The 16,912-nt window shown below is 41.3% G+C and overlaps 1 protein-coding gene and 1 long non-coding RNA gene across 8 annotated transcripts in view; one reads left to right on the top strand and one right to left on the bottom strand.

Moving 5' to 3' along the window:
- LOC149748546 (uncharacterized) overlaps positions 1-16,912 on the bottom strand; it is a 302,762-nt gene that overhangs the window by 40,183 nt on the left and 245,667 nt on the right. The window contains exons 4-5 of one of the 2 annotated variants that reach the window (XR_016393985.1): positions 11,986-12,089; positions 6,280-10,617 (exon numbers count right to left, since the gene is read on the bottom strand). This is a non-coding gene — a long non-coding RNA (uncharacterized LOC149748546). The remainder of the gene's footprint in view (positions 1-6,279; positions 10,618-11,985; positions 12,090-16,912) is intronic. The other variant, XR_016393987.1, reaches the window with a different exon arrangement.
- The window catches only part of NAB1 (NGFI-A binding protein 1), a 44,904-nt gene continuing 33,996 nt past the window's right edge, over positions 6,005-16,912 (top strand). The window contains exons 1-2 of one of the 6 annotated variants that reach the window (XM_089915984.1): positions 6,005-6,271; positions 16,073-16,910. In XM_089915984.1, coding sequence (XP_089772110.1) covers positions 16,092-16,910 — 819 coding nt within the window. In that variant the 5' untranslated portion in view covers positions 6,005-6,271; positions 16,073-16,091. Of the gene's footprint in view, positions 6,272-6,344; positions 6,469-16,072; positions 16,911-16,912 lie in introns of those variants that run through there. The other 5 variants (XM_089915983.1, XM_089915980.1, XM_089915979.1 and 2 more) reach the window with 5 other exon arrangements.

Genomic DNA, 16,912 nt, shown 5'->3' with positions numbered 1-16,912 from the left:
CAACTTAAAGATAATATACAGGCTCTCTGCAAGTGAAGAGAGCAGGATGCCCGCTGTTTCTCTGTCCCTTCTTCCTGCACATCTATCCCCAATACTCCATTCCATCACTGCCATCTGTCCCAGGTCAAGAGCACACTTTTGTGGCGAGCTTAGAGGAATTTATGTTGGGATGATCTCTGTCTCTTCTTTTTTCTCCTTCAGGAGAGCCATGGACTCAGGTACTTTTTCTTTGGTTTTTCACTTCTTCCAGAAGAGTTATGACCACTTTAGTCAGCTTCTCACAAATGCAGTTATCTTCTTTTTGTCTCTTCATCTCTTCCCTCTTTCTTCCAACTCTTGCCCATTTACTTCAAGAAAGGTTCTCTTCCTTCACATGCTCTTTTCTTACTCCTTTTCTCTACATCTTGGTTAACAAGTCATACATCTTTGTTAAGGAAACAAACAAAATCTTCCATCCACTCTCATGTGGAATGCTTAAAAGGGGGACTTGAGCTGGTGGGTCCTCTGCCGGCAGAGTGTAGATATGAAGAAAAAGACAAGCACAGAGACAAGGTGGGAGAGTGAGCACAGACTTGCTGTCAATCCAGCAAATTGGGTGGAGAAAAGCAAAAGCTAAACATGGGATTGTGAGGAATAAGAAAGAAAGCCAAGAATGAAGTGTGCAAATGGAAGACGGTTTAGATAGATTCCAGAGGCTGAGCAGAGTATTTTTTTTTTTAACCTACTCTCCACTGTACCTTGTGTAGTTAGCTGAGAATTATTAATGGCCAGTGCCTTAGTCCACTCAGGCTGCTATAACAAAAAGTACCATATGGGGCTTCACTGGTGGCACAGTGGTTAGGAATCCACCTGCCAATGTAGGGGACACAGGTTTGATCCCTGGTCCGGGAAGATGCCACATGCTGCAGAGCAACTAAGCCCATGAGCCACAACTACTGAGCCCGCGTGCCACAACTACTGAAGCCTGCACACCTAGAACCCGTGCGGTGGCAACAAGAAAAGCCACCGCAATGAGAAGCCTGCGCACCGCAACTAGAGAAAGCCTGCGCGCAGCAGCAAAGACCCAATGCAGCCAAAAATAACTAAATAACTAAATTTATTTTTTAAAAAAAGTACCATACAGCTGATGGCTTAAGCAACAAACATTTACTTCTCACAGTCTGGAATCTGGAAGTCTGGGATCAAGGCACTGGAAGATGATTCTGTATCTGGTGAGGGGCCACTTCCTGGTTTATAGATGGCTGTCTTCTTGCTATGTCCTCACATATCAGAATGGTCAAAAGAGCTCTGTGGGGTCTCGCTCATAAGAACACTAATCCCATTAATGAGGGCTTCGACCTCATGACCTAATTGTCTCCCAACAGCTCACTTCTAATAGCATCACATTGGAGGTTTGCATTTCAATATATGAATTTGGTGGGGACACAGACATTCAGTTTGTAACAGCCAGGAGTGAGTGGACAGTAGTTAGTGTTGTTGAGGCCTGAAATAGTGTCATGGAACAGTTAACTATACAAGTCCTGCACAGTGAATGCCAGAAAAATGGGAAAAGGTGGGAAGAAAAGAGAAAGAGTAGCTGAGTTGTAACCACTGCTGCCAGAGAGGTTAGAGGAGGAAGAAAAACAAGGCATTATCCCTAAAAAATGTCCAGAAATTCTCTTTAGATAGTCTTTTCAAAAGTTTCCATTTACATTCTCTTCTGTCTTGAAGACAAACTTTTATTTTTTTAATTAATTATTTTTTAACCATTTAACATTATTTATTTTTCTCTCAAATTCCAAGAATCTTTATTTGCAAAATGAGAGGATTATTGTCCCTGAATGCCAGTTTTTTAAGAAATTTTTATTTTATATTGGAGCAGTTATTGAAACCAGAATTACTCTTCATTCAACTAAATGTTTGGCTGTATTTACTGCCTAATCCTATATTAGTATTTTTCTTCTCTTTATATCAGGAAGGTATAGTATAAATGTCCTTATCTGTAGAAGTCAATTGGATTAGATGATTCCTAAGATCCTACCTAGCTCCCCACTGTAATTGTGTATTTTCACTTGCATTTTATAAGGATTTATAGTCCATCTTGGGAATATAACAATTTCCTTTCTTTTCCCACCAGGGATTGCAATATAAGTTCCAAATAACCAACTTATTGGAAGCTAGACTAGTTGTATGCTGAATTTCTGAAAATTATTTGAAAATACTTTGAATATACGAAGGAGGTTGAACTAGGTGAACTTCACAATCCTTTACCTCTTAAAATTCTATAGTGTCAAGAGAGTGGCATGGACTTATATATACTACCAAATGTAAAATAGATAGCTAGTGGGAAGCAGCCGCATAGCACAGGAAGATCAGCTTGGTGCTTTGTGTCCACCTAGAGGGGTGGGATAGGGAGGGTGGCAGGGAGACGCAAGAGGGAGGGGATATGGGGATGTATATATACGTATAGCTGATTCACTTTGTTACACAGCAGAAACTAACACACCGTTGTACAGCAATTATACTCCAATAAAGATGTTAAAAAAAAATTCTATAGTGTCTTGTAATAAAATGCAATGTATGAAGATTTGTTTATTTTTTTAGAAGAGCAAATGTTTTTAAAGTCACGGCTCTTGGAATGATCAGTTATATATATTCCTATTAGCATACCTTTAAGAAACTTGTTTATAATCTCCCTATATTTTAAAAGTCAAATCTCTATACACTAAAAAATCTATTTAATCTACATACACATCCAAAACTTTAAATTTCATATTGTAAAATAAGTGAAATTTAAATTATATTTCTGATATTATGACTATTACACAGGACTCAGTTAACTCTAGGACCACCACCACATAGAGTGGAAAATTCGTTAAGTATGGAATTGTTCTAAGGCAACAGAAGAACAACAGGATAGAATTATACTATATCTTAGATCTTGTAGGTTACAAGCCATAGTGTTATTCCTTCTCTAAGAACATTTAAAATCATTTGTTCTTTTGTTTTGAATCACTGAAGCATTTTAAAGAAATCTTTCTAAAAGTAATAAACTAATGCTTTTTCAGGGAAACTTTCACTCTAATGTCAGAACCACTATCAACTTTCTACATTTTTTTTTTTTTTTGCGGTACGGCCATGGCTCACGGGCCCAGCCGCTCCACGGCATGCGGTATCTTCCCGGACTGGGGCACGAACCCGTGTCCCCTGCATAGGCAGGCGGACTCTCAACCACTGTGCCACCAGGGAAGCCCTACATTTTTTTTTTTATTAAAAACTTTATTTTTAGTTTCACAATGTGGAAATTTTTTTTTGTCCAAAAACCCCTTATTTTTGCAAATGCACTAATCACCGAAGTATTTTTAATAATTATTTTTTTAAGATCCTATTAAACATACATTTACTGAATTCAAGGGAAGTGTAAGACATACTTACAGGATAGAATGGAATATAGAATAATCAGAAACCATAATTGTTACCTTACAGGATGGAATGCTGTTCCTTAACAAACCACCAGGGCCTGGTAATGGCAGAAGACTGTGTGTGTGTTGCAGAGGAGGTGGTGTTCAGGGGTAGCACTGGCTATGAAAGTAAGTGGTAAGGAGGTAAATAAGAATCAATGTTTCTTTATCTGAGCTGTCTCAGATACGGGTGAATGCCTCCATTCTCTTTTTGAGCAGCCATATTAACTACACTGTTGTCATACAGACATACAGAATTAGATGCTAAAAGCTTAAAATTTTATCTTTTCTTCATTTTCCTTCCTCCCACTTCCCCCAGTACCATGGGTGTTTAAGGCAATGCAAAGTGGGCCAAAAATGCCATTCTTAATGTGGGAAAAATATACTACCTAAATGTGCTCAGAAAACAAACAAGGAGAGATTTCAGTGCTTAACTGTAGAAATAACCAGTTACAAGTCAGAAAAAAACTATCTGCCCTGACACATTTCCTTTTCAGCATTATGTTCAGTGCTGGTCAGACAGATACAAGTTTGGGAAGAGGATTTAATGTCATTTCTTCCAACTCTGGAAACAATTTTACTGGGAGGCTCAAAAGTCCAGGTAAGACTACCCATTTCATGACTTATGAATCACTGATTGTACATCTTTATGGAAGAAAATTATCTTTCTCTAGCTGTTCAGAACAAACAATGTTTGCAAAACATCAGGATTCCAGAGAGGAACTGGAAGAAAATAATTTTGCAGATTTCATCTGTTCATTTGAAAATCTGTTAACCTATATCTTTCCAAAAAAGCTGTCTTTATTTTATTACAACCGAAGTTAACTTTCTCTTTAGTAGAATAGGGTCCACAGCTGCAAAACCGAGACAATTAGGCTAAGATACGCTTCCAGCAGTGATTCTTCCGCTGAAAAAAAACTCAAGGAAGTAAGCATGCTTATTCATATGAAAATCAACACAACTATTCCAGACAGAACCTTTCACTAATACTGGAGAAAGAGGTTTAATTATATATATTCCATTGTGGCATTACTCATTCCTATAACATGTTTTTGCAAAAAGAAAAAGATTCAGTACTTTAATAAGGTTTTTTTTTCTTTCAATGTTATCATCCCCATCCATTGCTGCAACATAAAGATGTGGTATGAAGAATTTCCCATCTCAAAGAATGCCTTGTATCCCCATCAGCAAAGTAGGCACACTCTGGGAGGCCAGCCAGGATGTGGGACTGGCCTCCTATAAAGCTGTTTGTATATGTACGTTTAAACGGAATTTTACCTGTATTTGCAGTAGTTTTAGATTTACTAGATGCTCTCTACCCTTCAAGAACACAATGCTAATTCGAGGAATTCTTCCCTTTTCCCGTTTTTGCAAAGAAAGGAAAAATAGACCCTAAAACAAGTTTCCAGATTTTTTGGCAATCGTTTAAGTACATTTTTGGAGGTGTTTTAATACTTTCTTTGGTTAGAAAAAGTTCATGCAAACCAAACTCAAAAATTCTACAGCGTGCCTTGGGAACTCTATTCGAACACACGCCAGGACTGTTCTAGCGCTGTCGGATTTTTACACCGTGGAAATAGAAAATATTAGCCAGTAAAATAACAAGCAGGTTTTCCGGAGGGTTGAGAAGGTTGGAATTAAGTTACCCAGCAAACAAGACAGTTGTCAACGCCGCACTTCGGGTTTGTGGGTTCCCACTCCTCCCCTCCTCCCTACGCCAGGACGGTGGTGGGCACGGGGCAAGATGGGCGGGGCTGAGATGCTCTGGAACTGCCAGTTTTCCTCCCAGCGCCGCGCACCTGCCACCCCCACTCCCTGCGGTCGCAGCCCACTTCCCGCAGGATGCCTGGGCCACCCGGGAGGGGCGCAACTGGCCCACCAGCCTCGAGCCGGCTCGGGCGGGAGCAGAGGCGAGACTGGCGCCCAGATTAGTGGGCTGAGCGTGCTATTTTTTTTTTTAAATCAGCCTCCCGGGGGACGTTGGATTTGGCGGGGCGTGCTCTTTGAAACACTATATTGGGAACCTCACACATTTAAAAAAAAAATTTTTTTTTTTAATTGCAAACCTTCCCAGTTCCCTCGGCAGCTGGAGAGCAGGCCCGAGGCGGCGTTCCCTCCCTCCCTCCCTCCCTCCCGCCACCCCCGTTTTCCTCCTTCCCGCCCCCTCCCCCCGCCGGGAGCAGGATTCGCGGGAGCCGCCCCCTCCCGGGCGCCCACTTGGTTCCTCCCAGCTGCCGAGTGAATGGGCCGCCCTCCGGATTCCGCGGAGGGGGCGGCGGGAAGAGGCCGAGGCCGAGGCCGAGGCCGAGCCCGGGCCCTGGCGGCCGCCGCCCCCGCCCCCGCCCAGCGGCTGCCCACGCCGGGATCTGCGTCACTCGGCCGCGCGTGGGCGGGAGCCAGAGCGGCGAATGTACCAAGAGCGGAATCTCCCAATGTGACAGCGGGCGGGGTGGGGGGGTAGAGGCGGCGGAGGCGGGCGGGGGAGGGGGAGGGGACGGGCAGCGCGCGCGGGGAGGGAAGGGAGGCGGGGAGCAGGGGGGAGGACGCGGCGGGGGAGGTGCCGCCGCCGCCCGCGCCGGGAGGAGCCGCCGCCACCGCCACCGCGGCCGAGCGAGCGCCGTCGGGGCTGGCGGGCGGGAAGGAGTGGCGGGCCCGAGCTGGGGGTGGGGGGAGCAGGGAGAGAGCGCCCACCACCTTTCCTTCCCCCATCGATGGGAGCGGGGGCGACCCGGCCGCAGCAGCCGAATGAGAGAGAGCCGGGGGCCGTCACTTCGGAGTTGCTAAGGCGTCCTGGGGGAGAGCGCGCCAAGACCGCTGCAGCCGCTGGCCTAGTACGTACCAACTGGCTGTCCGCCAACTGCGGGATGCGTTCAAGCTCGTGCGACCGCGGGCGAACTTGGAGCGGCGGAGTCTCCGGGCCGCGCCGGCACCTGGGGAGGCGGGCGTCCAGGGCAGCTGGCCCCGCGCGGCCGCCGCCGGAAGGAGAGGGCGGCATTGGGCTCGTGTGGGCGATTCCCGGAGAAATTCGGTGCGCAGGGGCAGCGAGAAGAGGGCGAGCGAGGCAGCGGGGCCGACCTGTGCATTCTCCTCCCAGAAAGCCGGGGGCGCAGCGTCCATTCTCCTGACCCGACTGGGGCCGTCGCGCGGGGCGCGGAACGCGGAGCGGTGGTGGGTTGCGTGGTCTGTGGTGCGCGGTGGGTGCGCGCGCCGGCCCCAGAGTTTTGCAGCCACCTTCCGCAGGGGCAGAATCTTTTTGTTGGTTTGTTTACTTTGTAAGAGTGTTGCACTTAGAGCTTTAATTTTCGTCCTGGGTATCCTCTCCTTTGGAATGTAGTTTTCTTTTGGAAAGCGGAAGGAGAGTTTTGTTTGGAAGTGGCTTACAGAAACTTAGCACTGAGGTGCGATGGAAGCGAGAGACTCGTGCTCGTTAAGGCCGAGTGTGGGATTTGCAAACACATGCGGGACATACAAGCTTTGGATGCAGTAGTCTGTGACCTTATTCATGGAGAAACGTTGCAAGTGCAATCAAATGCTTATGGGCTGCATTGTCAGGGTTCACAAGGCGCAAGATATGAAACGACACTTCGAGTGAGCCTAATTGTTGTAAGATCTTGGGGGAAAGGATAATTGAATTGGAATATATTTGCATTTATAGGTTCCGCAGACCACGTTTTGTAGCAGGTGATCAGGAGGAATCCTTGACTTGCATATACTTAATTCCTTACTACGTGAGATCCGGGAGGCATGGAAAATTTGGGGGTAGATGTCAATTTAAAATTTCCTTCCGAAAGAGCTGATTTGGAGTAACCTGTCACTACCAATTGGTTTGCCAGTGACGTGTCTGCAAACTTAAGGAGTGCAAAGATCAGAGCTGAGAGGGAGATACTCGGATCTTGTTTTAAAATATTTTGGCAGTTTTAATAGATAATATTAGATTGCATAGGAACTGAATTTTAAAAAGATTAGTCACGTAGGAAATGCTAGGCTGTTTTGTTAGAGAAGTGCGCACGCAATGAAATACCTTCTTAGATTTTCACTTTTTTGAAAAATTTCCCCTCTAAAACATACCAGATTATGACACGTCCTGATTTATGTGTGGGTTTTAAGAAGGAATATTGGGAGAAAGGATGCAGAGGATTTACTTTCTCTATTTCGGGTGGGGACTGATATTTTCCAGAAGACCTAAAAAGCTGCCTCTAGTCTAGTCTAAGTGCCAGTAAAAGTGGCTTAGATTCAGGGGATATCCTTTTTTCCTCCATTTTCCAGCATTTGAAACATTTAATATTTTCGTTAAGTTTTACAAATTATGTTGTCCTTATAGGTATTACCTTGCATGTAAGTGTTCTCTTGAGAGTTTATAAATGTCTGGCAAGGTCAGCCTTCTTTATTCCTGTTTGACTATTAGTTATTGGAAAATCAAGTCTTGAAAGAAAATGTTAAGGAACCATTGGAAGCTTTCTTGTTTTAATTTTACTATTTTTAACATCTTGCACAAAAGTTAATATGCCATCCTGGTGTTGGAAAAATTTCGTTTTCCTTGGCTCTGGTGATTTCCTATTATATGTGAATAAATCAATAATAATAATAAAAACATGGAGGCAGTGTAGACTTTTATTTCATTCTTCCTGCTAATTGTGGATGTAATGAACATGACAGAAATCCTTAGGAATACTATAGCTGATACAAGGAAATTTAGTGAGCTTATATAGCTAATAAATAATTTGATATATCTGGTGAATACATCTTGTCTTGTTTCAGAATTATTAATAAAATTGAATAATCTCAGCTAAATTAATTTAAAAATTTTCTTTTTTGATGACTAGTAAATATCCATTGCCCTGTAGAAAAGTTAATATATTTTCATTCTCCTTGTTGCTATTTGGAGAATCAGTTAAAGTATTAGATATTTTCTTTTAATCACATATTAAGAGCATATTGATTTATTATTAAAGATTTTGGGTGTTTGTACCATGGCTGCTTTGAAAGAAATTATAATGTATGACAAAGTGGGGGAGACCTTTGAAGAATTTATTGCATGAACTTTAAAAATTTAAAGTAAAAGATGGTTGCATGGAAACAGAAGTATGTCAGGTTTTTGTGTCTGTTGATCTAGACTCTGTCCTAAGACTTGGGGTTCATCTATTCCATTATGGTAAGTCAGGTTGTTTTTGTTGGTGCTATTCATGTGCATTATTGGAAATAAAAGCTTTGTACAATTTACCTTTAAGTGTGAAGCTGTATTCTGGATACTACAGAAGCATGGTATATTTTATGTTACTTTCATGGAAATGACCATTTTTTAATATGTTTTGAACAGGTTAAGATCTTGCTTGTATAATCATCTTGTGTACGCATATTTCATGTGGAGTTTATTAAAAATAATAAGGAATAAATAATGCCCACTTAAGCATAATACAAGGTTCCTAGCCCCTTTGCTTTGGATTTAGTTTTATTTTAACTGCTTCGTTCATTCTTTTTAGTAGAATGAAAAACAGTACAGTTTTTATATTAAATGCAAATTTCCTTTTTGATCTGACATTTTCAACAACTAGTGCAGTAGTAGAATATACTCCCTTAAACTTAACAATGGAACAAGTGGGAAATTAGAGAAGTTGATTTTGGGGGAAAAAGTAGCAATCCTCGTCAGAATTCTCACAGCTAAAACATACCATTAAGCTTTCAAATAGTTTTGTCATTTCTCAATACATTGTATTTAGAGAGTTGCACCTTAACTTGTACAGTATGTTAATTTAATAATTTTTAAAGATAAATTTCTGGGAAAAAAATGATAAAATTTATATGTACTGTGTGCATACTACATGCTCAAATGGCACTTAATGTATGTTGAATAATTTGACTGTTAGTTGATTGAAGAATTTCCATCCATATTATATGAAATACTAGTGTTTACCTGTTGGTATCACAGCTAAGTTAATGCATAGTTATTGTTTAATTGCAAAATAAATCTGATTTTTTTCTAACTTTGATAAATTTAGGGTTATACACTGAAACTTTAAAGTTTTGAGGTTTATAAGAAATTTTTTCCAGCTTCATTCAGAATTCAGAAAAAATCAGTAGGAGAGAACATTTTAAGTTTCCTAAATTACTGTTAATTCATTAGAAGCTATATGTTTAATTCATAGCTATTATAGTAATAAGATCCAAAAATATCTTGACTTAAGATATATCCCTGCATGCTTATTAATAAATATGCCTAGTTAAATTGTTTGGTACTTAAAACACATACACAGGAGTGAGGACCTGGGTCGACCTGCTATCTTAAATAACCCGTCATGTAACTAAACTACATTTAATTATTTTAGGTTGAGTTCTAGGACTGGGACAAAAATGAGAAGAATTCACTTCCTAGGCTTAAGGCTTATCCTTCCCTAAGCCAAATTCTGGCTTGTTATAAACCTTTCCAGTCTCAACCTGTAGTGTACCCATTGTACCCTTTCCCCAGGCTCCTATACCTTCAGGCTACATTCTCCCAACCTTGGCAATACTTCCGAGGCTTTAAATGCGGTCACTCGCCTCAGATTTCCTATCTCCTTCCTTGCCATTTCCCATCTCTAGCTTTCATTCCCTTAGCGTGTACTAAATCTCATCTAGGTGTTAGAGGAAAACAGGCTGGTGGAACTAATTCACCTTAATCTGTAAGTGACTCATGAGCTAACGCTTCCCAAGTTTTTTCACATTTTTTTAGAAGTCTGTTAAGAGGTTGCTGTTAACTTAGATAATTTTAAAGTAAAAATTTCAGGCTGTGTTGGGAGGCAGGAATTTACAGTCCTCTGCATAAATAAGTCAGATTTTACTAGGATTTTGCCCTTGGTTTCTCCCCACTCCTGGCAGAGTCTCTCTTCTTTGGAATGCCATGGACTTCATAAAAGTGTGTGTATACATATATATTTCCTGCATCACGAAGAGGAGGATTCAAGTGTAGTGTTCATGAATGCATTTGAGTCTAATGATCATTTATAGGATTGATGTTTATTAGGGGATAACATTTTAATTCGTCGAAACCAAGAGGAAAGAGACCTGGGATCTCTCGTGCCTGAAATTGACTTAAAAGGCTGCTTTTGGGGCTGGGCTAACATGATGTCTGTTGTCGCCGCAACCACGTGTGTTCCTGTAAAGGGAGAGCATCCGGCCATCTTATGGGAATCCACCACACAGGCTATAAAAAAGGGGAAGTATCGAGGATGAGAGAATGAAAAAGATTGTAGGTAAAGTAGCAGGATGTGCTTTTGTTAGATTGGACCCTAATTTACACAGAGGTTATTCCTTTTGGAATATAAAAGGAGGCTGCTGATCAGATTCTGACTCAAACGTTGGGTTTCATTCAACAGAAGCCTTTATAGAGATGTTGTTCTACCTTGAACGCTTTGCTGGGAGTAGAAGGGGATAAAAGATGAATGAGAACTAGTCCCTACCATCAAGGAGCCTGTAGCCTAAGGTAACCTGTTCTACAGGACCATGGCAGTCTGCTTCTCTGTTCCATGGCTCCTTATGTATTGAAGATAACATTTGGCATAGCATTTATCAGAGTGGTTAAGTGTGTGTTTACTCGTCTGTATCCTGATTCTTAACAGTTTCTCTGTGAAGAACCATTTGAGGAAAGTCCAGTGTTTGGCACAAGCATAGGGGCAGGTTAAGGACCACAGAGGAGGCTGGACAGGTCTGGGATGCCTATATGAGTAGTTTGGATTTTTTCCTCCATGAAGTGGGGAGATTTGCATAGGTGAGTAAAGAGCCACACCTGTACTTTAGGAAGATAAAGTTGGCATTGCAGTATGGGAAGTATTGAAGGTGAGGTAGCTGTTTTCAAAGTTGGGGCAAGAAGCAAGGGGAAAATTAGAATTAGGTGCTTTTGAGGCAGAGAAAGAAAAAGGGTGGTGATGTGGCCTAAGGACATGTAGATTGGAGGAAGGAAGAGGAAAACAAAAACATGAACGGATAAAGAAAATATGGTATATACATGCAATGGAATATTACTCAGCCATAAAAAAGAATGAAATTCTGCTATTTGCAACAACATGGATGGAATTGGAGGGTATTTTGCTAAGTGAAATAAGTCAGAGAAAGACAAATACTGTATAATATCACTTATATGTGGAATCTTAAAAATAAAACTAGTGAATATGACAAAAAAGAAACAGACTCACAGATACAGAACAAACAAGTAATTACCAGTGGGGAGGGGGAAGGGGATTAAGAGGTACAAACTACTATGTATAAAATAAATAAGCTACAAGGATATATTGTACAGCACAGGAAATATAGCCAATATTTTATAATGACTATAAATGGAATATGACCTTTAAAAATTGTGAATCATTATGTTGTACACCTGAAACTTATATAATATTGTACATCAACTATACCTCAATAAAAATTAGAAAAAAAAAAGGAATCTCTACTTTTATTAATCCAGGAAACTGGAAGAGTAGTGGTGCAACTAAGAGAAATGAGAGTTGGGAAGAGTAGATTTGGGAATCTGGAAGAAGGGAGGAAAATGAGATAACATACTTGCTTTTGGACTTACCAAATTTGAGATGTTTGACAATCTCCACATGGTAGTTGAAATGCTGAATTATCAGAAAAAGTTTGGGTTCTCAAACTTTTTGGGTATGAAGATCACTTTTTAAACTAAAAAAAAAAAAGCAAGTACTCATTAATTTTGCTTAGTGTTTGTTGATATAATGGCAACAACTGTGAATTCAGTTACACTTTTAAATGAGTTTGTATTAAATCACAAAGTATTTATTTACTTTTATTTGCAAAGTAGATGTATATGTGTGAGACAGTGCTTGGTGTATGTTTGGATTTGAGAACACTTTGCAGGAACTCCACGAACCACTGGTCCAAGCTACAGATAGCAGTTTGGAGGTCAGTCTGCTATAGGTGATATTGAAGCCTGGGAGTGGACGAGATCATCATGGGAGAATATGGAAAGACAGTAGAAATGGGATCTAATATAAAACTTTGGAAAATTCCTGCACTTACAATAGAGTAAGGGAAGGCAACATAATATAGCAAAAAGTCAGGTGAAGAGTGTTTCAAGGAGTAATGTCAAGCTGCAGAGAGGTTAAAGAGACAGGAGTTCCTCGAGAGTTTTGATCGAGGAGTCAGGACAGAAGGCAGGCTGAAGCTTCTTGGAACAGATTGAGGCAGGTTTGAAGGAATAGTTCTTCTTTTCCCCTGTGACCATTAAAGACTCTGCCTTACTCTAAATCCCCACGTCCCAGCTTGGAGAAAGTCAGAGAAGCTTTGTTTCCCATATTCATATTAAGTGCTGTGTTGTGGTTTGAGGACAAAGCTGGAGTTGACCAGTCAAGTTTTCTGAGCCAAACCAGCTCCTTATTTCACTTAGCATAGTTTAAATCTGGCAGATGACTGATCCTACCCCATAAGGAGCCAAAGTGAGTTTGTTTTTAAAAGGTTCAGGAACAAATCATTACCATTTAAAATAGATCATGGAATAACAAACAACAACAAATGGCCTTAGATGAGTCCATTGTTTAATTCCTCTTCCTCTGGAACTGACCAGGCTGAGGAACATTTAAGCTGGTGCAAGTGGAGGTTTGCTGTATATAGGCCCTTGGTTTAGCTTTTGAGTGAAGTTAGAAAATGGGTAACTGGTTTCTCTTAATTGTGGAATTTATAAAAAGGTCACACTCAGCATGATTGTTCCAGCATCTCTTGAACAGGCCAGGTAACTGGCGTTTGCAGCTGAGTAGATTTACTCTACTCGCAGCTTCCTATATTATACAGCATTGTGTTAGGATCCTTTCACGTTTACTTTAGATTGGAGAGATGAAGTTGTCTTTTGATTTATTTGACCTGCATGTCGAAACACGAATAGATACAGGGTTTGTAAAAACAGAAAATCTCATAAAAATTTTCTTTTAAATCAAATCAAGTTAATGTATGAAGTGGTGGTTGTTTAAATTATCCCAACAGGCTTTGTAGGAAACTGAAACATTCTCTTAAAGCAAAAAGCTTAGGGAGAAAACTCCTTTCCCAGCAGTAAGTGTGGGCCTTTAGAAAGCCTCCTGGGAGTCTAAATAGTTCACTTATTTATCTTTCATCTGGTGTCTTGACTTTGGAAATGTACACTGGGTCCTATCAGTCCTTATGGGGATATTATAATCATAACTACTTTCTTACCGGAACATGAGGGATTTCTCTTAGGAACTAGTGGGTTTCCTTTCTTTCTGGGTAAAGATGAGAAAGGATAAAAGTTGAAAATTAATATCTTCTAAAATCTTTGGCTTATCTCAGAAGAATAAAACCTAAGTTTGGGTTTTTAGTTCTCCTTTAGTTTCCCTTTTACATTTGTCCATCATATATTCTTTGTTCTCTTACTGCTCATAAAAAGATTCAAGAAATCTGTTCTAGATTTTCTCATGTAATTTTTACTTTATTCCATAATTTGGGGGAGTATATATGGTGAGATAATTGATGACACCATAAATCTTGCAAGGTTACAGTCCTCTTATAAAAATGATTTTGTGTGTGTATGTGCATACATATATTTATGCGTGTGTATAGATATTTTTTTGTGTGTATACTCTTGAGTTGAAAGCCCGTGGAGCTATTGCATTAGGTGTATGAAGGGAAAGTAGGTTTCCTTTCCTCTACCTCAGACACTTTCTAGAAACCCTTCCATTTGGTATAATGTTGTTCAATACAGACTTTAACTTGTGTCTGTAACTCCCAAGAGCTTGTTTTTGTGGGTTAGTGTCCAGCTGGATGATAGATTCTCTCCCCAAAAAGTCTCCCCTGGAGTGGGAGGACAAAGCAGATCCTCCTATGGGTGATTCAGAAGATGCAGGAATGTTTTTTCCAGAGAACTGAGGTGGCATGAACATGACGGTGGTCTCAAAACCTGTAGGAGTTCATGGTGCCCAGAGAGTGTACTAAATAGGGATCCTCTAGTGTAGTTTGCCAAATTTGCCAAATCATGAGAGTCTGCTGAGATGCAACCCAAGGACCTAGGAAATTTTTTCAGAAGCACCCCACATGATTTCTTGGCTGTCAGCAGACGTTTAGTGGGCTCAGATGCAGTCTTTTTTAATGTATCTTGGGAAGTCATCAGGTCACCTGGCAATGCCCTTATAAAATAAAGAACCATAAAATTTGAGGAGGTCAGTAATTGATTAGAGCAGACTGTGGATGACACAGAGGTTCCAGGAGATGGGGGCTTCCCAGGAGTCAGTCCTTAGGTGGTAGGGAAATGCATTCTCCTTGGATGGGATGACTGAAACTGGAATTCTGGGTAGAATTCTGGTTGATGGCATAAAGCAGAAGTCCCAAATGTGGTGATCTGGTGTTCCTAATATTCCTCTGCTTGTCTTATTTCCCAGTTAACAATTGCTCCTTACTTTCTGAGTTGAGAGTGGAGCTTTCACTTTCCTTTGGTGTATGTATTCTTTTGGCCTACTATAATTTTTGCCCTTAGAGGGCTATAGGGTCCTTTTAATCCTAAAGGTGCATTGATTACAAGTTTGTTTCTCTTAAATGGAAGTACTTGCCCAACTCCTCTTTGCCTGTGGAAGGTCTCCAGGCAACTGTGAATAACTTTTAAAGGCTGCTAAGAGGTCAAGCAGTGCTTTGCTGGGTCTTGTTCTGTCTCTTTAAAGGCAGACTTCTCTGCCTCGCTTGAGCTCTAAAAGTATTGGTTCCTTGTCTCTGTCTGAGGCTCTCTGCTGCTTCTTTGGAGGGATCTTCCACCCTCCTTGGCTTCATCCTCTGTCTCTAACCCTGAGATGCACTTAGGCTCCAGTCTGTTATTTTGCACACAGGACAGTTCTACTTAAGCATTCTACCTTGTGCCATGTTCAAGTGCCATGTGTTTGAAAGGGAATTCCATCATCCCTGATTTTCTGTATCCCCAATGCCTGTTGCAGTTCTAGACATTTCCTCTCCTTTTCATCACTTACATCTAAGTGATCACCAAGTCTTGTCTGAATTTTTCCTGCCTCTTTTTTTCTCAGTTCCTAAGTATACCACCTTCTATCTTATCAACTCCAGTTCATACTGAAATCTCTCATCCTCTGCCTGCCAGACTAAGCTTGCTACTTTTTTTTTATAAAATGGGAATTAACTCTACCTATCTCACAGGGCTGTTGTGAGGATTAGACATAATATAAAGTGTTTGTCATACAGTGTGACACGAAATAAGTATTCAGTGCATGGTAGCATAGTATACTTCTTACCCCCTTCTGAATTTGATTATCCTTCACTTTGCCTCTGTGTCCACACCATGGAAGCAGCAAAGTGAATAGTCAAAAATATGGGATATAGAGCCCTGTGAGCCTTGGTTTGAGTCCCTAGACTTCTGCTTAGCTATTTGTGAGATCTCAGGCAAATTACTTATCTTCTTTGAGCCTTTATAATTTTTTCTTTAAAATGGAAACTATTACTGAATATTGACCATTAAGGTTGATAGGAGAGTAAAATAAGATAACTTAGGCGTAGAGAGAATGCTTCCTTAACAGTCAGTTGCTATGCAAATGCTGCTTGTTTTTTATTCTCCCCATACTGAACTCTTAAATCCTATAGTGTCTAACAAATAGGCTTAAGAAGTTTGGAGCAAGTGTGATGAGTATTTCCTCTTCTTTTTGCAGGTTAAGCCCATCCACAGTAATGGCCACGGCCCTACCCAGGACCCTGGGGGAGTTGCAGCTGTACAGAATATTACAAAAAGCCAATCTGCTTTCTTATTTTGATGCCTTTATCCAACAAGGTGGTGATGATGTCCAGCAACTCTGTGAAGCTGGAGAAGAGGAATTCTTGGAAATCATGGCACTCGTGGGCATGGCTAGCAAGCCCCTTCATGTTAGGAGGCTACAGAAGGCTTTGAGAGACTGGGTTACAAACCCTGGCCTTTTCAATCAGCCGCTGACGTCCCTGCCTGTCAGTAGCATACCCATCTATAAATTACCAGAGGGATCACCAACCTGGCTGGGAATATCCTGCAGCAGTTATGAAAGGAACAGCAATGCCCGGGAACCTCATTTAAAAATCCCCAAGTGTGCTGCCACCACCTGTGTGCAGAGCTTGGGACAGGGGAAATCAGACGTGGTGGGGAGCTTAGCGCTGCAGAGTATCAGTGAGTCCCGACTCTGGCAAGGCCACCATGCCACTGAGAGCGAGCACAGCCTCTCCCCAGCTGACCTTGGCTCTCCAGCTTCCCCAAAAGAAAGTAGCGAGGCGCTGGATGCTGCTGCCGCGCTCTCTGTAGCAGAGTGTGTGGAACGAATGGCCCCCACGCTGCCGAAAAGTGACTTAAACGAAGTGAAAGAGCTGCTAAAAACCAACAAGAAGTTGGCCAAAATGATTGGTCACATCTTTGAGATGAGTGATGATGATCCACACAAAGAGGAGGAAATTCGAAAATATAGTGCAATATATGGCAGATTTGACTCCAAGAGAAAGGATGGGAAACATCTCACGCTTCATGAGGT

Source organism: Delphinapterus leucas, chromosome 8 (genome assembly GCF_059928025.1).
Source record: "Delphinapterus leucas isolate spDelLeu-1000000601 "Yukka" chromosome 8, BTC_Dleu_Yukka2, whole genome shotgun sequence".
NCBI lineage: Eukaryota > Metazoa > Chordata > Mammalia > Artiodactyla > Monodontidae > Delphinapterus > Delphinapterus leucas.
This window is presented reverse-complemented; position numbering and strand designations above follow the sequence as displayed.